Source organism: Salvelinus sp. IW2-2015, linkage group LG31 (genome assembly GCF_002910315.2).
Source record: "Salvelinus sp. IW2-2015 linkage group LG31, ASM291031v2, whole genome shotgun sequence".
Classification (NCBI taxonomy): domain Eukaryota; kingdom Metazoa; phylum Chordata; class Actinopteri; order Salmoniformes; family Salmonidae; genus Salvelinus; species Salvelinus sp. IW2-2015.
Genome location: NC_036870.1, coordinates 9,477,710 through 9,498,255, shown reverse-complemented (window position 1 = coordinate 9,498,255; position 20,546 = coordinate 9,477,710). Strand labels below are relative to the sequence as shown.

General features: G+C 45.8%; 1 protein-coding gene across 2 annotated transcripts in view; it reads left to right on the top strand.

Annotated features, from left to right (window-relative positions):
• Nucleotides 1-20,546, top strand: part of pvrl2l (PVR cell adhesion molecule related 2 like) — an 83,262-nt gene that overhangs the window by 35,874 nt on the left and 26,842 nt on the right. Inside the window, exon 7 of one of the 2 annotated variants that reach the window (XM_023976666.2) lies at nucleotides 2,599-8,206. The exons of the other annotated variant lie outside the window; for it this stretch is intronic. Within the exon in view, the coding sequence (XP_023832434.1) occupies nucleotides 2,599-3,152 (554 nt within the window). The 3' untranslated portion in view covers nucleotides 3,153-8,206. Of the gene's footprint in view, nucleotides 1-2,598; nucleotides 8,207-20,546 lie in introns of those variants that run through there. 2 annotated transcript variants of the gene reach the window in all.

Sequence of the window (20,546 nt, the reverse complement as noted above, 5' to 3'; positions counted from 1 at the left end):
ATTGCTCTTCCCCTCTACCCTAGCTTTTGGGCCTCCTCACTCTGTTCTGGAAGAAGAGAGCTGGAACCACACACTACTTTTTCTCTCTCCTTTCCTGTTCTGTCCCTTCAGCTTCCCCTCATGAATGACTCATGGAAACACAGAATAATTCATTTTGACGCAGATTGCAGCATTGCTATTCACCGTGTGCGTTTGTTGATCTCTATCAACAGCCAAGGTCTGGATTCAACATCGCAGCAGGATTTGTCTAACTTAAAATTGGTCTCGAAATACATGTGTCTGTGTATAATGCAGTCTTGGTACAGTAGTTGCAGAACTGATTGAGAATCCGAGTCCTTACTAAGAATAGAAATTCATGTTATGATTTATTGAGTCTTAAGACAAACGGGTGCTAACAAATGGTAAATTGTGTGCCTCGTGTACTGTAGCATTGGCGTCTAAATAATGTGCCCGTAAGCTAAACCATCAGATGTGTTTAGACGGTAACCCAATAATATTTGTTGATGGACCCTCTCAAATTTCTATATCAGTATGCAGAGTATAGCCATTAACAAGATGTTTATCCTTTGCAGCTATGAAATGCGGTGTGTTTACATCTAGCCACATACTGCCAGACACCAAACTGGAAATCAATACCCGATCCAGTTTCACCCATCTGCTTTCCAGGATGCATTTTTATTTTACGATCACGCCATGAGTCGTTTCTTTTCATTAATCCTAGCTTACGTTGTTGTGGTGCGTGTCAGACTGGGAGGGGCGCCCTCGGCGCTACGCTAGTCCACCCCGCCTTGTTGTGTGCTGTCGACGCATCCTCACAGCAGCCAGCAAGGCCACTTAAGAGTGCTTGCCGACTGTGTGAATACGGTGTTACTGCTGCGTAGAACTGCAGCTGGGAAGAAGGCGTTGTGAATGAGGAAGCAGATTGACTTAAGGGTGGGGATGTCACCGGGGTGAGGTGGGGATGCCTCCTAGCGTTTCTCACCTCTGTAGGGGGACGAGCGAGCACCGCAATAAATTCTGTGTGTGTGTGTGTGTGAGGAGAGCTCTGCGTGTTAGTTTAGCACATCTGCCGCGTTCTCCAAAATAAATTGTTTAGAAACTTTCGCGTCTCCAGAGAGAGAGAGGATTAAATGGGCTGTAGAGAACTGAGGAGTAAAAAAATACGTGTTTTTGTCTGCTTCCAAAACGGAAAGAGAGGGAGGGAATTGGGTGAATTGAAGAAACGCCCCGGTCGCTTCAGACTAGACTACTTGGAATTGAAATGATTGAGATTGTCATGGAAACAGCTGAGCTATTCAGGGGAGGGGAGAACGGGACGGAAGATTGAGTGAACGTGCATGCAGAGGTTGAGAAGGTGCTTACCCCCGTTGATAAAGTTCACACTGTACAGCACTGGCAGCTCGACTCCGTACATTCCCTCTCGACACGTTAAGTGCCTTGAGTGCGTCAACCTTTAAATATTATTGGATATTTACAGTTCTATACATATGGGTACTTTCCTGTACTTTACCTACAGCAAGAACCTGAAATTGTACTCCTCATTATTTTCAACATCCATTCCAGATCCATTTTATTTCCCTGCCTTTTTCCTGTTCTGAGAATCTCTTCCTGTTCGCTAAGTTGTGATTCGCTGAAACAGGGAAAGATGGTTCAGGTCGGCTGTTGTGCTCTTTCCCCCTAATCTCTGAGTGACAGTAATATAGGCGGTGATATAAGCTCGCTGTGATCATTTTGACATTTATTACCCCTTGCTGGTTGATTTAGTCCTGACTCCCAACTACCCTGTCCTGTTTCTCCCTGTACTGTGGCTTTGATGTTTTCACCTCCCTATGCCCAGATTAGATATGGACATCAGGCCTGCATCTCCCTAGCCCTCTGTCTTGGCAGGACATTCCAAGCTGCCCTGTATGGGGTCTGGTTTTTGGAATGGACAAACTGCAGTGGCTTTCTGCCTCTTATAGCCTCGTGTGACTGAGTTTATTTCCTCCATTGGACTGGTTTACAGTGGGGGAGCGCTCATAGCCCGGGTTAAACTAACTGACCCATTAGGTGCGAGAGGGTGGGGTGGGCAGAGCAGAGCAGTATGTCGACGTGTTCCATTTTTCAATTCCATCAGCATGACCACAGTGTGCTAGTCATTACCACTTCTGTAGTTCACTTCCCTTTTCCTGTCTTTCCCTGTCTCTCGTCTCTGCGTTTTGTGCCGAGTACCCTCGTCAAAATCTCAGACCCGGGATTCGTCACATCGTGTGTCACAAAATGTTTTCCTCATTTTTGTTTCTCTACCGAAACAAGAGTGGACCGGCTCAAACTTGGCTCACACCAACCGTACTAGGACCGTAGAAATGGGCAACGGGGGGCTGCAAAAAAAAAAAAAACTGCAACTAAAGGGGAGGAATCAATCCCAGTTAAATCGCTACAACACTGATCGAGACACCACCACCTCACTGACCGCATCTCACCAGGAGAGCACCAGAACAACAACACTACTCGTATGGAAAGAGGCCCATTTAAAAACCGACCAACCTCCTCTTTCCTACCCCCCCATTTTTTTTGTCTCTCCCTCTACCTTTTGCTCCTCTCCTCCCCCCTTTTCAGAGGCCATAGTGGACCCGTCCAACGTGGGCATGGTGGCGGGGGCTATCATCGGCAGCCTGCTGGCCCTGCTGCTGGTCATCTCGCTGATTGCTGTCCTGGTGACCCGCAGTCGCCGGCAACGGCGCGGTTACCCCGGCAATGGAGAGCCTGGCGCCTACGGGAACAAAGCCCGCCTCTTCGGCGGAGCTGGCAACAAGAACGAAGGCACGGGGGCCAACATCAACGGGCCCATCTATACGTACRGCGAGAGCGACCCCGGAGCGCTGGCGGAGAATGTCAACGACTTCCACGGCCCGCCAGGCTCCACTCCCACCGCCCACGACATCCTGCTGAGCAGCGAGATGGACGAGGCGGAGCGCAGGAAATTTGACGCCCTCGGCGACAGCCTGGAGGAGGAAGAGGAGCGCTACGACAGCTTTAGCGTGGGCATGGTTCCAGCCTATCACATCCACCGGCACAACGAGGAGATGGGAGGGGTCAGCATGTACCTCGACGACGACATGGAGTCACAGCGGGATGGGTCGGTCATCTCCCGGACTGCCATCTACGTCTAGAGAGGGGCGGTCAACCAACAGGGTCCAGGAGGGAGAGCTGAGGACAGGGTGGAGAGTCCACCAACAACCACCTCTCTGGAACGATACCACCAACAACCACCCCTCCCCCTGCATACTAAATAGACATGCTACGCTTATGGTAATTTTACCCCAAAAAATCACTACAGAAACAAAACAAGACGTTGAAACTGAACTGTAACTGAGGAACAAGCAGAATGATAACTTGAGTGCGCTGGTCAATGACTAGACATCTCGATAAGTCAGTCAGTCTACCAAAATAAATTGTAACAATGTAACTCATCTTCAATGCTGCTTACTGCTCCATTTCAGCTTAGCAAGTGAAACGTGAAGAATGACCATGTGACTGCGTTAGTAGCCAACTAATCCACAGGACTGCAAAACACTAAGACTTTTTGTCGGTAAGGAATTGTACCGTTCAATGTCGCCTTCATGGTAAAACTTTTAGACGCGCTCATAGATGGTCGCACTCGTTCCATAACCACGGCTACTGCTTGAAGACGTCCTCCAGCGGACCACGGTGTGGAGGACAAGGAACAAAGCTGTAACTTGTTGTCTTAATGTACATCATCACAGGCGTTCCATAGCACAGTGTTACGTAAATGGTCTTTGTATTGTCAAGATGTTTGGGCCTTCAGGCCTTGTTGAACCACAGTTGGTGTTAATGACTCAGGCAGTTTCCATCTTCCATTTCCTTCTTTCTTTCTTTTTTCTTCATTATTTTCTTTTACATATGGGAGGCCAGCGACGTGGTAGACCGAGCTGGGGTTTGGATGAGAGAAATGGTGCGACCAGATCAGTTTGTTTTTCCAACTGTCTGTTGGCTGTTCATGTTGGTGGAACGTCACTGCTAAGCGAAGGGCAGCGGATCAGCTGGCACCATCCCAGGGTATTGGGCCCCGTGCCAGGCTGTACTAGCCTTCCACGCTGAGGGACCAACCAGCTCCTGTAATGATCAGCGCCACGTCTAGTCTGCCTAGCGATAGTACAAGACAGACCGACAGATCGACATGCACACCCAGCTCTAACTGAACCTCCTGCTCTGCCTGTCAGTTTGACCAATTAAAAAAAGGAAGCGGACTCCATTTCCCCGGCAAGTCAATAAATGCACCGTCTATTTAATAGTAAAGAAATGTTTCGCCGCTGATGCTCGAGGGACCGGAGGCGGAATATTTCCCTTTTTTTTTTACCAGAACAAGCTGTTCCTAGCCCACATGTTTAATTCAGGAGTAGAAGAAGCATAAAAGTGTTGCGCATTATCTCATGTAGAGGTATAGAGCGAGAGAGGCTGATTTCCGGCTGGTATTGAGCGCTTTTGTGAATTAKATTTTTTTTTTTTTTTTTTTTTAATGCAGATAAGCCCAAGCATTAATAAGACAAGCCGCACATACGGCTGTAATTGCGAAGTTTTGCTCCCGAACACAGTAGGAGTTATGAAGTGTTATGAGGTCGACCGTCTGCCTTGTTGTCTTCAAAATACAGTATTATCATTATTTTAGCAGGGCGAAATGCTTAGTTGAGTTGTTTTTTGCTGTATGTTAATGGGAAAATCTCTGCCGGGCCTTCTAAGGGGGCAGTAACACACAAAATACGCCTGTGACTGTGTGTGGGGATATTTCTGACCATGTGCGAGGCCCATTAGTTCTAAGCCTGGCCGGCATATGTGTTTTCGAGTTCTGAGTTGACCGAAATTGACTCGCTGCCAGACTTGGAACGAGGTTAAGGGGCTAACCCCACCCGCAGTATGTTCCACTGTCGGATTGGCGCCGTTCACTTTTTAAAGTAGCGGCCGAGTGTGTGTGCTGACTAGTGTGTGTGTGTATTGTGCAAGGGTGTGTGTAGTGTGATTGTACAGATTTGAGTTGTGTATATCCCACATGCTGATTCACCGTGCAATAGCCCAATGTTATGCAGGAGTTGTTTTTCATAATGTCATACATATGGATGGCTAAGCCTATCTCTGAGTCATTCATCTGTCATTTCATGCACAGTAACCTCACTGATGAAGGGGTTGGGGGACGGTGATAGGAAACTGCTTAGCACGGGGACCCGCATGGACATGAATATTACACTGGCGGAGCCGGAATGAAGCCGGACTGGCTCAAAGGGCCTTTGGAGTGGTCTCCTGTGCCACCCCGGCCAGATGGAAACTTGATTGGGTACTAGTGTCCGGGCCGTTGCTCTGTAAATATTGTGACCCACTCCCTCTCCTTTGCTTTTTCTTATCACAGATAGAGGTCGACTGATTATGATTTTTCAATGGCGATACAGATTTATTGGAGGACCAGAAAATAGCCAATCCTGATTTAATCGGCAGTTTTTAAAAAATGTAATGTATTTTTTGTATTTTTGTAAATAATTTTTATTATTATTATTTTTTAAATATATATATATAATAATGACAATTACAACAATACTGAATGAACAATGAACACTTTTATTTTTACTTAATATAATACATCAATATAATCTATTTAGTCTCAAATAAATAATGAAACATGTTCAATTTGGTTTAAATAATGCAAAACACAGTGATGTAGAAGTGCAATATGTTCCATGTAAAAAAGCTAACGTTTAAGTTCCTTGCTCGGAACATGAAAACATATGAAAGCTGGTGGTTCAATATTCCTAGTTAAGAAGTTTTAGGTTGTAGTTATTATAGAAATGATGATGCGTCGACTATTTCTCTCTATACCATTTGTATTTCGTATACCTTTGACAATTGGATGTTCCTATAGGCACTTTAGTATTGCCAGCCTAATCTCGGGAGTTGATAGGTTGGAAGTCATAAACAGCGCTGTGCCTCAAGCATTGCTAAAAGCTGCTGGCAAATGCAGTAAAGTGCTGTTTGAATGAATGCTTACGAGCCTGCTGCCTACCGCCCCTCAGTCAGACTCCTCTATCAAATATTAAATCATAGACTTAATTCTAATATAATAAACACAGAAATACGAGCATTTGGTCATTAATATGGTCAAATCTGGAAACGATCATTTCGAAAATAAAAAATTTCTTTCAGTGAAATACGGAACCGTTCTGTATTTTATTGAACGGGTGGCAACCCAAAGTCTAAATATTGCTGTTACATTGCATAACCTTCAATGTTATGTCATAATTATGTAAAATTCTGGTAAATTAGTTCACAGTTCGCAACGAGCCAGGTGGCCCAAACTGCTGCATATACCCTGACTCTGCTTGCACTGAACGCAAGAGAAGTGAATTTATGAATTTATTTTAACTAAATATGCAGGTTTAAAAATATATACTTCTGTGTATTGATTTTAAGAAAGGCATTTATGTTTATGGTTAGGTACATTTTTCGCGAATGTGCTTTTGTTAAATCATCCCCRGTTTGGTGAAATATAAGTAGGCTGTGATACGATAATAAATTAACAGGCACCGCATTGATTATATGCAACGCAGGACAAGCTAGTTACCCTAGTAATATCATCAACCATGTGTAGTTATCTAGTGATTATGTGAAGATTGATTGTTTTTTTTATAAGAGAAGTTTAATGCTAGCTAGCAACTTACCTTGGCTCCTTGCAGCCACAAGGTCCTTTTGACGCTGCACTCGCGTAACAGATGGTCAGCCTGCCACGCAGTCTCCTCGTGGATTGCAATGTAATCGGCCATAATCGGCGTCCAAAAAGGCCGATTACCGATTTGTTATGAAAACTTGAAATCTGCCATGCCGATTTAATCGGTCGACCTCTAATCACAGATTCCTATCACATTATCAGATCATCACCACTGTGTTCAAATGAACTGTTTTCCTTATGATGTTTTGTGCGAATGGGTATCCATTTCTTTTAGAAGTAAGAAAATAAGTGTTATGTGAGGTGTTGGTTGTGTACATCTTGATGGAAGATATACATTTAATGAAGTGTGTTTATCTTCAATACTCCCTTAAGAGATGTTATTTATAAGTGCAGTGTGGGTAATGGTAAGTATCACAGACTACTCTCATGGGAAATGGTTGGAAGATAACCAATGAGTACAAATGACCTTAATGTAATTACATGTGTGTCAAGGCATGTATCTTGTAGCCTGCTGTTATGTAGAGGTGTATATTATCAAGYGCCTTGATCTCCAATCTGCTCTGACCATCTTTTCCACACAAACGCTCTCTCGCTCCCTTCCACGGATAAACTCTCACGAGAGCATATAATCACACACKCATGCAGAGCTGTTTCACCCATAGAATTCTCTCTCACACAAACTATATTTCCCTGACCCGACACACACTTTGAGTTCGATGCCTCCCATTAGCGCGGGGGGGGGGCAAGATTGTTCCTGGTTGGGCTCCTGTGACTCCATCACTCTCCATCTTGTGATTAAGATGAACAGAGGGGCAACATCTTTCTCTACAGAGGCTTAAAACCTTTGATTCTCCATTCCCCTGTTTTTAGAAGTAAACAAGTACCAATTTCACTCTGTGGGAAGTGGTGCTACAGCTTCTAAGGACCATGTCAGAATAAAAAGCGATGTCTCTAGCATGCAATTACCAGCCCTGTCTAAGGGCGGTGATGGTGGTGGTGGTTTTAAAAAGCATAAATGGGTCACGACATCCTACAATTCTTGTCCGACTCTAATCTCAAGACCACCAAACAAAGCCTTAAATTCACAGTTTCGCCACATGCATTATTCCCCGTGTCCCTTGTGTACAAAGTATAAATAAATCCAACATACTTGCTACATGCATTACTAATTGATGTGGTTACCTTAGTGCATCTGTTCTGCCCAGCTGCTGGTATAACAAGATATTCATATTTTCTGGTCAATTCTACAGTTTTGTTGTTGTTGTGTACAATATTGACAGGACGGTGACCTGGAGAATATGAATAATATTAAAATGCTCCTATATTCCAAGATGTTTGTGTCTCTCACTATAAGCTGCTAGAATAACAATGTCTTCTGTATCACCGTCTGACTGTGTGGGTGTTTTCATTTGGAACCTTTCGTTCCGGTTRGTCCTGTCAACATTATTTTTGTATTCTGGTGTTTATTAAAGTATGATGGATTTCTAAATATGATTTGAGTCTGTTATGTGTGACGTTCAGCCAGCGTAATGATCCGTCTGCGAATTTGATATGTAACATGTATATCGACAATGTTTTCGCTTCGGCCCTTGCGGTTGATTAGGTCGAGCTTATTATAAAACTGAAATTATTCTCATTATTACACAGAGAACGGTCTGTTCGGTTACATTTATCACATGCTTCGACAACAATCCTATCTAGACAAGTGTAGTTACCCAAAGTGCTAGAGAAACTATAGGGTTATTGATGTGAAACAATGAGATGTAATAAGCGGAGAGTAACTGTCATGCAAAGAATACTGACGACAACGAGCAGTATCTTAAAGTAGATGCATTCATGGTTCGCTGAGTGTGTTGTTCACAACATGTGGGCTGGATGATGTATGTTGACTGCAGATCCCCCAAAAATGTATGTACTTAAATAAGGTGGCTAATTCAGCCAAACCTGTGGTACTACATTGCCCCGCCAAATTCTTGACTGCAGTCGAGACATTTATGGTCCTCCTGAGTCCACTTTAGGTCCTCGTCTGTTGCCTTGACTACACCTCTCTGCAGCACTCTGTCAATCCCTCTTCATTCAGGCCTTTTATCCTTGTTGACCTAATGCAGGTGATTGTGACACGAATGGCTTAGTTTTAGTTCAGGGAACGGTACTGAAAAGAATAACCTTTTTTTTTATATAAAGATTTGTTTTTAGAGTCATATTTTACAAAAGTCAATCTACCTCAAGTCTGCTGGCATGTAAATCTTAGTAACGGCTTTGAAAGGTGGGACAGTGACAAGCAACAAACAATTACTGTACCTCAGACAATCTTTGGTTGTCACCAATTGTTTTTGGCGGGGCATACAGGCAGAATGTTAAATAATGCAGCAGGGCACATTAACGACTGAAGTAGACCCACATGTCATAGTAATGGGATGTCGTTTTTCTGCCTCAATGCGAAATCATGTCATTAGCTGACACTCCATTTTTTTTTTTTTGGTGCATATTATTCTATTAGTTCCCCTTTTGTCTTTTAACAGTGACTGTTGGACTTTTTTTCCTCACGAGACCTATGTGTGTGAGAATGTGAATTGTTATGGATTTTGTAGGCCGCCACATCTATGCATCTAATTTTTCTTTATTTAAAACGTTCCTTTATCCCCACGTATGAATGGAAGACAGGCATGTCTGCATTCCCAGGCATGTCAAAATTCCATGACAAATTAGAAAATAATTTTTAGAAATGAGAGCGATTTTATAAATAAAATTGAAACTGAAATGTAAAATAAACTGCCTAACACATTCTTCCGTAGTTTTATTTGTGGAATGTCATTGTTTGTACTAGGTAGCCCATCAAATTGCACTGGAAGGCGGAATGCTTGAAATGATTTTCCTCGACTCGTCAATAAGTGTCTCGCCCACATGACCTAGTAGCTCGTTATTTACCTTGGGGCTTGTGATCTTAACCAGAGGGTGTCCGGGCAGGGCTAGCAGAAACGCCTGATAGCCTACTATGTTCGGGCCTGCCGCCTGCTTGCCCTGCCCACAGTATATTGACAAGACCACTAATGGCTCTGGCTGTCCGGTATTAATAGACCGGCAGAACTGTGGACAGCCACAGGGGGTCTTCCATTGAGCCCTTTGTGGACCGCCCTGGGGCCTGACACCCCTCTCTCACCTTTCCCGCGCCACTCGGGCTGAATGGATTGACACAGATTGACAGATAAATGGCCTACAGCGTCTTTTCTCCAGGCCAGTCTCTCGGTGGGATGGACAGATAGTCAGCCAGGGAGCAAATCCTGTCCAGTTCACCACCTCCTGAATGTTCTCTCAGTTTCTCGTCAAACTCACATTTGTATCTGTGTGAACAGTTTTGCTGTCAGTTGTCACAGCACCTGCGAGCTCAAATCAAATGTTATTTGTCGCATGCTTTGTAAACAATCAAATCAAATCAAATTTTATTAGTCACATACACATGGTTAGCAGATGTTAATGCGAGTGTAGCGAAATGCTTGTGCTTCTAGTTCCGACAATGCAGTAATAACAACAAGTAATCTAACCTAACAATTCCACAACTACTACCTTATACACACAAGTGTAAAGGCGATAAAGAATATGACATAAAGATATATGAATGAGTGATGGTACAGAACGGCATAGGCAAGATGCAGTAGATGGTATAGAGTACGGTATATACATATGAGATGAGTACTGTAGGGTATGTAAACATAAAGTGGCATAGTTTAAAGTGGCTAGTGGTACATGTATTACATAAAGATGGCAAGATGCAGTAGATGATATAGAGTACAGTATATACATATACATATGAGATGGGTAATGTAGGGTATGTAAACATATATTAAGTGGCATTGTTTAAAGTGGCTAGTGGTACATTTTTACATAATTTCCATCAATTCCATTTTTAAAGTGGCTGGAGTTGAGTCAGTATGTTGGCAGCGGCCGCTAAATGTTAGTGGTGGCTGTTTAACAGTCTGATGGCCTTGAGATAGAAGCTGTTTTTCAGTCTCTCGGTCCCTGCTTTGATGCACCTGTACTGACTCGCCTTCTGGATGATAGCGGGGTGAACAGGCAGTGGTTGGGTGGTGTTGTCCTTGATGATCTTTATGGCCTTCCTGTGACATCGGGTGGTGTAGGTGTCCTGGAGGGCAGGTAGTTTGCCCCCGGTGATGCGTTCTGCAGACCTCACTACCCTCTGGAGAGCCTTACGGTTGTGGGCGGAGCAGTTGCCGTACCAGGCGGTGATACAGCCCGACAGGATGCTCTCGATTGTGCATCTGTAGAAGTTTGTGAGTGCTTTTGGTGACAAGCCGAATTTCTTCAGCCTCCTGAGGTTGAAGAGGCGCTGCTGCGCCTTCTTCACAACGCTGTCTGTGTGGGTGGACCAATTCAGTTTGTCCGTGATGTGTACACCGAGGAACTTAAAACTTTCCACCTTCTCCACTACTGACCCGTCGATGTGGATAGGGGGTGCTCCCTCTGCTGTTTCCTGAAGTCCACAATCATCTCCTTTGTTTTGTTGACGTTGAGTGTGAGGTATTTTCCTGACACCACACTCCAAGGCCCTCACCTCCTCCCTGTAGGCCGTCTCGTCGTTGTTGGTAATCAAGCCTACCACTGTAGTGTCATCCGCAAACTTGATGATTGAGTTGGAGGCGTGCATGGCCACGCAGTCGTGGGTGAACAGGGAGTACAGGAGAGGCTCAGAACGCACCCTTGTGGGGCCCAGTGTTGAGGATCAGCGGGGTGGAGATGTTGTTACCTACCCTCACCACCTGGGGGCGGCCCGTCAGGAAGTCCAGGACCCAGTTGCACAGGGCGGGGTCGAGACCCAGGGTCTCGAGCTTGATGACGAGTTTGGAGGGTACTATGGTGTTAAATGCTGAGCTGTAGTCGATGAACAGCATTCTCACATAGGTATTCCTCTTGTCCAGATGGGTTAGGGCAGTGTGCAGGTGGTTGCGATTGCGTCGTCTGTGGACCTATTGGGTCGGTAAGCAAATTGGAGTGGGTCTAGGGTGTCCGTAGGTGGAGTGAGGTGATATGGTCCTTGACTAGTCTCTCAAAGCACTTCATGATGACGGAAGTGAGTGCTACGGGGCGGTAGTCGTTTAGCTCAGTTACCTTAGCTTTCTTGGGAACAGGAACAATGGTGGCCCTCTTGAAGCATGTGGGAACAGCAGACTGGGATAAGGATTGATTGAATATGTCCGTAAAACCACCAGCCAGCTGGTCTGCGCATGCTCTGAGGACGCGGCTGGAATGCCGTCTGGGCCTGCAGCCTTGCGAGGGTTAACACGTTTAAATGTTACTCACCTCGGCTGCAGTGAAGGAGAGCCCGCAGGTTTTGGTAGCGGGCCGTGTCAGTGGCACTGTATTGTCCTCAAAGCGGGCAAAAAGTTATTTAGCCTGTCTGGGAGCAAGACATCCTGGTCCGCGACGGGGCTGGTTTCTTTTTGTAATCCGTGATAGACTGTAGACCCTGCCACATACCTCTTGTGTCTGAGCTGTTGAATTGCACTCTATTTTGCTCTGTACTGGGACTTAGCCTGTTTGATAGCCTTGCGGAGAGAATAGCTACACTGTTTGTATTCGGTCATGTTTCCGGTCACTTTGCCCTGGTAAAGCAGTGGTTCGCGCTTTCAGTTTCACGCGAATGCTGCCGTCAATCCACGGTTTCTGGTTTGGGAATGTTTTAATCGTTGCTGTGGGTACGACATCGTCAATGCACTCCTAATGAACTCGCTCACCGAATCAGCATATTCTTCAATGTTGTTGTTGGACGCAATGCGGACAATTCCAATCCGCGTGACGAAGCAGTCTTGAAGCGTGGAATCAGATTGGTCGGACCAGCGTTGAACAGACCTGAGCGCGGGAGCTTGTGTTTTAGTTTCTGTTTGTAGGCTGGAATCAACAAAATGGAGTCGTGGTCAGCTTTTCCGAAAGGAGGGCGGGGGGGCCTTATATGCGTCGCGGAAGTTAGTATAACAATGATCCAGGGTTTTACCAGCCCTGGTAGCACAATCGATATGCTGATAGAATTTAGGGAGTTTTGTTTTAGATTAGCCTTGTTAAAATCCCAGCTACGATGATGCAGCCTCAGGGTGGTGTGGTTTCCAGTTTACAAAGAGTCAGATAAAGTTTCGTTCAGGGCCATCGATGTGTCTGCTTGGGGGGGAATATATACGGCTGTGATTATGATCGAAGAGAATTCCCTTGGTAGATAATGCGGTCGACATTTGATTGTGAGGAGTTCTAGATCAGGTGAACAGAATGACTTGAGTTCCTGTGTGTTGTTATGATGATCACACCACGTCTCGTTAATCATAAGGCATACCCCCCCGCCCCTCTTCTTACCAGAAAGATGTTTGTTTCTGTCGGCGCGATGCGTGAAGAAACCAGCTGTTTTTCAACTTCCGGCGCCGACCGAGATGGCCGCCTCGCTTCGCGTTCCTTGGAAAATATGCAGTATTTTGTTTTTTTATGTGTTATTTCTTACATCGGTACCCCAGGTGATCTTAGGTTTCATTACATACAGTCGGGAGGAACTACTGAATATACGATTAACGTCAACTCACCATCGTTCCTACCAGGAATATGACTTTCCCGAAACGGATCCAGTGTTTTGCCTTCCACCCAATACAATGGATCTGATCCCAGCCGGCGACCCTACGCGACGCCGTAAAAGGGGCAAACGTAGCGGTCTCCTGGTCKGGCTTCGGAGACGGGCACATCGCGCTCCACTCCCTAGCATACTACTCGCCAATGTCCAGTCTCTTGACAATAAGGTTGATGAAATCCGAGCACGGGTAACATTCCAGAGAGACATCAGGGATTGCAACGTAAAAGGGGCAACGTAAAAGGGGCAAACCAGTGTGGACTAACAGTGCAATGCTTATTTATGAGTCCTTTTCCAACAATGCAGAGTTAAAGGTGGAAATGACATGTAAATAGTGAGGAATAAATACACAGTGAATAACGAATAGCAATAAGGAGTAAAAATAACGGGGTTATTTGCATATTTCCAAAGCAACGTCCAGTAATTAGCAAGTAGGGTTAAGTGCCTTGCTCAGTCACCTAGTCAGCTTGGGGATTTGAACCAGAGACCTCTCGGTTACTCGCCCAACGCTCTTAACCGCTAGGCTACCTGCCGCCCTATACAGGGAGTACCAGTACCGACTCCATGTGCAGCAGCTGCCAGGGAAAACCTACAGCAATGTGTGATACAATGTGTGAAGATCACACTCACTGTTATTTATTAGAACGCAGGTTTCTTAAGAAAAGCCTCGTGACTTAGTCAGCTGTGCCTTTTCACACTCGCGGGTGTGTCGTTGTACGTGTGAACCCGAGCACGAGGGAGAACTCGGCGAGCGCACCTCGCTACAGCAGCTTTTGATAAGGCTATGTTAGCAACAGGAGTCAACGTGTTTCCAGCTGATCTAGAATCAGCATCTACCTACCACCCATAACGTGGTCACCAGTTGGTATGTGATGTTATGCAAGTTAAAGTAGCTAATCCTAACTGATCCCAGGACAGTGGGTAATGGATAGCGCCGGCTCGCTAACTGCAACGACAAGGTTCAGAATGTATAACCAGGGAAGTGACACTGAGCCAAGGAGAGGAGGTTGAACGTGGGCACTTGGAGACCGGACATGTCATCTTCGGTTTGGCTCTCTGCACGGCGGTGACAAAAGCAGAGGGAGAGATACCAGACGGCTGCTCTCTCTTTCTCTTCTCTCTCTGGCTTGTGAAGATAACACTMACACCTCTGGAACACACCACTGCACCATCGCTTCTCTGGTCCCCATCGTTCTCTGTGAAATGATGGTCAGAGTCCACCAGTTCTCGAAGCCTTTTTATGTAGGCTGCGAAGTGATAGGCATCTTTAAATCCACTATCATTTTATATACTTTTCTCCCCCATCAAGAACATCTTTCATTTGAAATTTAAATGATATTATTTAAAGGGTCAATCTGTGATTGCTGCATCCATTTTTGACTTATTGAATTAATGATATATACCCAGTGATTCTTGAAGAATATAACGTCTACATGCCTTGTGAGCTTAGTTCAACTGTCGTAACCCAAAATACACTACATGACCAAAAGTATGTGGAAACCTGTTCGTTGAACATCTCATTCCAAAATCATGGGCAATAATATGAAAGTTTTCCACAAGATGTTGGAACATTGCTGCAGGGACTTGCTTCCATTCAGCCACGAGCATTAGTGAGGTCGGGCACTGATGTTGGGTGATTAGGCCTGGCTCACAGTTGGCGCTCCAATTCATCCCAAAGGTGTTCGATGGGGTTGAGGTCAGGGCTCTGTGCAGGCCAGTCAAGTTCTTCCACACCAATCTCAACAAACCATTTCTGTATGGACCTCGCTTTGTGCACAGGGGCGTTGTAATGCTGAAATAGGAAAAGGCCTTCCCCAAACTGTTGCCACAAAGTTGGAAGCACAGAATCGTCTAGAATGTCATTGTATGCTGTAGTGTTAAGATTCCCCTTACTGGAACTAAGGGGTCTAGCCCGAACCATGAAAAACACCCKCAGATCGTTATTCCTCCTTCACCAAACTACAGTTGGCACTATGCATTCGGGCAGGTAGCGTTCTCCTGGCATCCGCCAAACCCAGATTTGTCCGTCGGACTGCCAGATAACGCGTTTCCACTGCTCTAGAGTTGAATGGCGGCGAGCCTTGGCATTGGCGATGGTGATCTTAGGCTTGTGTGCGGCTGCTCGGCCATGGAAACCCATTTCGTGAAGCTCCCTATGAACAGTTCTTATGCTGATGTTGCTTCCAGAGACAGTTTGGAACTCTGTAGTGAGTGTTGCAACCGAGGACAGACTATTTTTACACGCTTTATCTCTCGGCGGTTCTGTGAGCTTGTGTGGCCTACCATTTTGCGGCTGAGCCGTTGTTGCTCCTAGACATTTCCACTTCACAAGAACAGCACTTACAGTTGCCTGGGGACAGCTCTAGCAGGGCAAAAAGTGGACGAACTGACTTGTTGGAAAGGTGGCGTTCTATGACGGTGCCGTGTTGAGTAAGGCCATTCCTCTGCCAAGGTTTGTCAATGGCGATTTGCATGGCTGTATGCTCGATTTTTATACACCTGTTGTGTCGCTGAAATGGCCGACTCCAATAATTTGAAGCTTTGTATATATAGTTCATAAGCTTGTGTAATTGGAAACAAGTGGTTATATTTATCCAACCCCATCCCTCAGCTGTTTACCAAAACAGTGYTGGGGTGCCTGCTTAGTTATTGTTTGAGCTGCGGAGCTCCACTTTAAATCCACAGCCATGATGCTTTCTCCCCCATCCAGAACACGATCTTTAGTGTACCGTTCAACGTATATTCTGTCCCCCAGTTAGCTTGAATTATTTATTCACCAAGATATTTTTGTTATCTACAGAGTTTAGTATGACACCCCAGAGGCACTGGTTACTGGCCCTGCGCTGTAGCCGCTAGGCTACCTACCGCTTAGTAGCATAGCGCTCTATTCCCTCCACTTAAGTAAACAATAACCCTGTTTCCATGGCGTCCCGTAGATCCAGGCATGGTTAATTGGCGTTGTAAGAAGGGTCGGTAATGGAGAAGATTGGTGACTCGTTCTTAGGAGAGCTATTCAACAGGGCCTCTGGTTCTCCAGCATTCTACTGCTGCTTTATGAGTGTTGGGAAGGAGGAAGTGGYTATTCTAGCGCCTAAGAATAGATCTGCGAAACGGAAATGATTTTAATGTGAAGTGGAGGGTGTGCGCGTGATTGTGTGTGTTATGTGCGTGGCTCCGGGCATTCTGCAGATCATTCAATGTTTAATCCAGCGCTTTCCCCCGCCAGCACGATTCCCAACAGGCAGCTCCCACTCTAGAGTTGCGCTACTTCCTCTAGATCCTAACCAAAGAGAAGAAAGAGAGGGGAAAATGACGCACTTCTGTACGTTCTGGGCTGATATCCCGGGGTTGTGTTTTCTTCTAATCATCATCTTTGCAGAGGGAATCAAAGATGAGATGAGTGGTGGGAGTGTGTGTGGAGTGGGATGGGTGATTGATGTGTGTAGATGTGTTTGCGTAGATCTGTGTGTAGACTGTGTTGTGTGTGTGGCTGGATGATTAGGTGTGTGTGGCTGGATGATTGGGTGTGTGTGGCTGGATGATTGGTGTGGTGTGTGCTGGATGATTGGGTGTGCGTGTGGCTGGATGATTGGGTGTGCGTGTGGCTGGATGATTGGGTGTGCGTGGGCTGGATGATTGGGTGTGCGTGGCTGGATGTATTGGTGTGCGTGTGGCTGGATGATTGGGTGTGCGTGTGGCTGGATGATTGGGTGTGCGTGTGGCTGATGATTGGGTGTGCGTGTGGCTGGATGATTGGGTGTGCGTGTGGCTGGATGATGGTGTGCGTGTGGCTGGATGATTGGGTGTGCGTGTGGGCGATGGATTGGTGTGTGTGGCTGATTGGGTGTGCGTGTGGCTGGATGATTGGCATGCGTGTTAGCTGGATGATTGATACGTGTGGCTGGATGATTGCGTGCGCGTGCGTGTGGCTGGATGATTGCGTGCGTGTGGCTGGATGATGCGTGCGTGTGACTGGATGATTGCGTGCGTGGACTGGATGATTGCGTGCGTGTGACTGGATGATTTGGTGCGTGTGACTGGATGATTGCGCTGTGTGTGTGTGTGTGTGTGTGGCTGGATGATTGCTGTGTGTGTGTGTGTGGCTGGATGATTGCGTGTGTGCGTTAGTGTGTGTGTTTGTCTCATTGGATTTACTCTGTTGAACAGAATGTTTCTACAGTATGTGGGAATGCCTGTTATCATTTTTGTGGGAATACCTTTACATTTTTTTTTTTTGTGTGTGTGAATGCCTTTGCATTTGTTTGTTGAAAATCAATATCATCTTCTACAGAATTTGAGGATTAGTTTGAACAAAAACAGCTTGGTTTGTTTATCCTATACCTTTCCATCTGAGAGAGAGCAAGAAGGAGAGTGGGAGAGAAGCCTTTTCATTCCTCAAATATTTACCCATCTATTCAGTGCATGATGAATAGCCACTCAACCCCTCAGTCCACTCTCCTCTTTCATATAGCTCTCATCTCATTTCTTTCCTCATCTTTTCACCTGTCTTTCATATCGCTCTTTTCATTCGCTCCCTTCATCATCACCTCTCTCCCGTCACCTTACTCTGTGTATCAGTCACAGACTCACACAACTCGTCTATGTGCAGCTCACCATATTGCCTCATGTCTTGTATTTCCCTCTCTCATTTTCTCCAACTATCCATCCGTCTACCTCCTTGAACACGCTCACTCGCTTTCTCATTTTGAAGACCGGGGCATTGTCATGTCCGTCTATCCCCTCTCCATCTCTCTTCCAGCCGACAGATCATATCTCATTGTCAGGATCTTACTGAGAACATCTTCACCCGGGATATCAGTTTAATTTGTCTTTCATCCCCTCCGTCTTCGTCTCGCCGACCGGCTTAGCCCGGCGAACGTGAGGGTGATATAATAGAGTCTCATATCCGCTTTCACATCACTCAATCCATCTCCACTATCTTTATTTGGTTAACACACACACACACGTACAGTATACACACACATTCTCTCTTTCTCTTCCTCTTTCCATTTCCTTTTCTTTCTGTCTTTTCTAGCTCTCTGTCTCACGCACACATACACCCACACCGTCCCTCCCTCTCACACGGCAGGCTCACTAACAGAATCCAGTTTATCATTGCTACGGTTCTTGGGGGCTCTTCCCTCAGGACACATGGAGACATCTTGCCACTACCTTTCACCATCTTTACCGTCTTAATAAACCAGTCCATCCTATGACTCCCATCCCTCCATCTCTCTCTCTATTCTTCCCTCCCTGCTGTTGACCCAGCTGTCACTCCTTCATTCTATCACCCGTCTGGGACGCCGTCCATCCATCCATCCATTTGCATTAGCCTGACGAGTAGAGACGGCYGGCGAGCGTGGCTCACCTACTCGGCCTGATTACACTCGAAAGCCTGAGTGGGCGGTCCGGCCCCGCGGTCTCAAAGCACTGACTCCTGGGTAATGGGCACCCATGCGGAGCRGCGTGCCTTGGCGAAGATCCATTCAAAGAATTGTTGGCCTTTCGTGTCTCGGTTTCATTGTCGATTCCTATTGGTGTATAATTGCTTTGTCTTGTTTTAGGTACAGAAACGCCCATTTAATTTCTCTCTTACATCTTTCTCTCTATCTCTCGGTCTTCCCTTCGCGCTCTCGCACTCTCGCACTCTCCCTCTCACCCCCCCCCCCCCCSCAGATCTACATCTCATGACTGTCTGCACTGAGAGCAGACTGTCTCCTTCCTCCCCTCTAACACAGTGACTAATAGGAAAGTCTAACCATGCCTCTATCCACAATTCATGACCTGTTGTCCCCATGACTGGGTGGCAGCACGGGTAAAAACATATTTTAATGTCATTTCTACCCTTTCCATTGTACCCGCCTCGTACCCTCGTTATTATGCCCTAAGGCCAATTAGCTACTACACTGGCGTCAGTGTTGTGATATATGCGGTGGCTTCTGTCTGTCTTGGGATGCCATCTGTACGGCCTGGCTCTCTGGCTGCCTGACTCCCCCTGGGTCGCCAGTCTCGACACTCGCCTGGCAGCGCAAGCGTCTCGCAGTTTGTCACCCATAAAGAGGAGGGAGGGAGAAAGACCTTCAGGCCAGAGGGAAATTAAATGGAGCGACGAGTGCAACGGGGATCTTTATCTCTCTGTTAATGCCATACTCTGTTAATGCTATACAATAGCCTACACAATGCTTTATTTCAATTTGAGGCCCAATCTATTCAGTCTAATTCAATGTGATAGGAGTGTGATCGGGATCTGGTTAATGTTATACTCCATGCGCTGTCTATAGATACAATAGCCTTGTGGGGTACAATACTGTACACACAATGGCTTTAATTAAATTCATATGTGCACCAGGTTCCTGCAAGGCGGGTATGATAAGAGTGTCATTGAACAGGCCTATCTATACCCTTGCTAGGGAGACTGAACATCTACTCCCTGGCACTAATAGAAACCGGGGGGGGGGGGGAATGCCCCCACGTTTGTGTTTTTCCAAGGAGTACAGCCCATGTGTCGGTCGCGTCAAATCCATTGTATTGGAACATCCTCAAGTGATCCAGACCTACTAGAGTTAACAACATTGAGCGCACTACAGAAACAAATGGAGGCAATCAGGCCGATTCCGTTATGCACAGCATGCAGCTACCAAGAAGCGTGTGACTTGGCTCCCAGGCCCATCCACTGGCAATTACAAGTGTGGACAATGTGTTCATTGTGACAATACGACCAATACTAAAGTTTTTTTGTTTTTTTTACCATGCGAGAACAGGTGTGTGACAACAGGTGTGTGACAAAATACAAAAAATAAAGCTTAATTAATTGTTGCACCACAAATTATTCTAAAAATGTATTAAATAAAACATTTTCCTCATCAATCTACACACAGTGCCCCATAATGACAAAGTGAAAACAGGTTTTTGGAAATGTTTGCAAATGTATTAAAAATGATAAACATAAACATATATTCAGACCCTTATCTATAAGACTTGAAATTGACCTCCAGTCCATCCTGTCACCATTGATCATCCTGGATGTTTCTACAACTTGATTGGAGTCTGCTTGTGGTAAATTAAATTGATTGGATATGATTTGGAAAGGCACACACCTGTCTATATAACGTCCCACAGTGGACAGTGCATGTCAGAGCAAAAACCAAGCCATGAGGTCGAAGGAATTGTCCGTAGAACTCCGAGACAGGATTGTGTCGAGGCACCGATATGGGG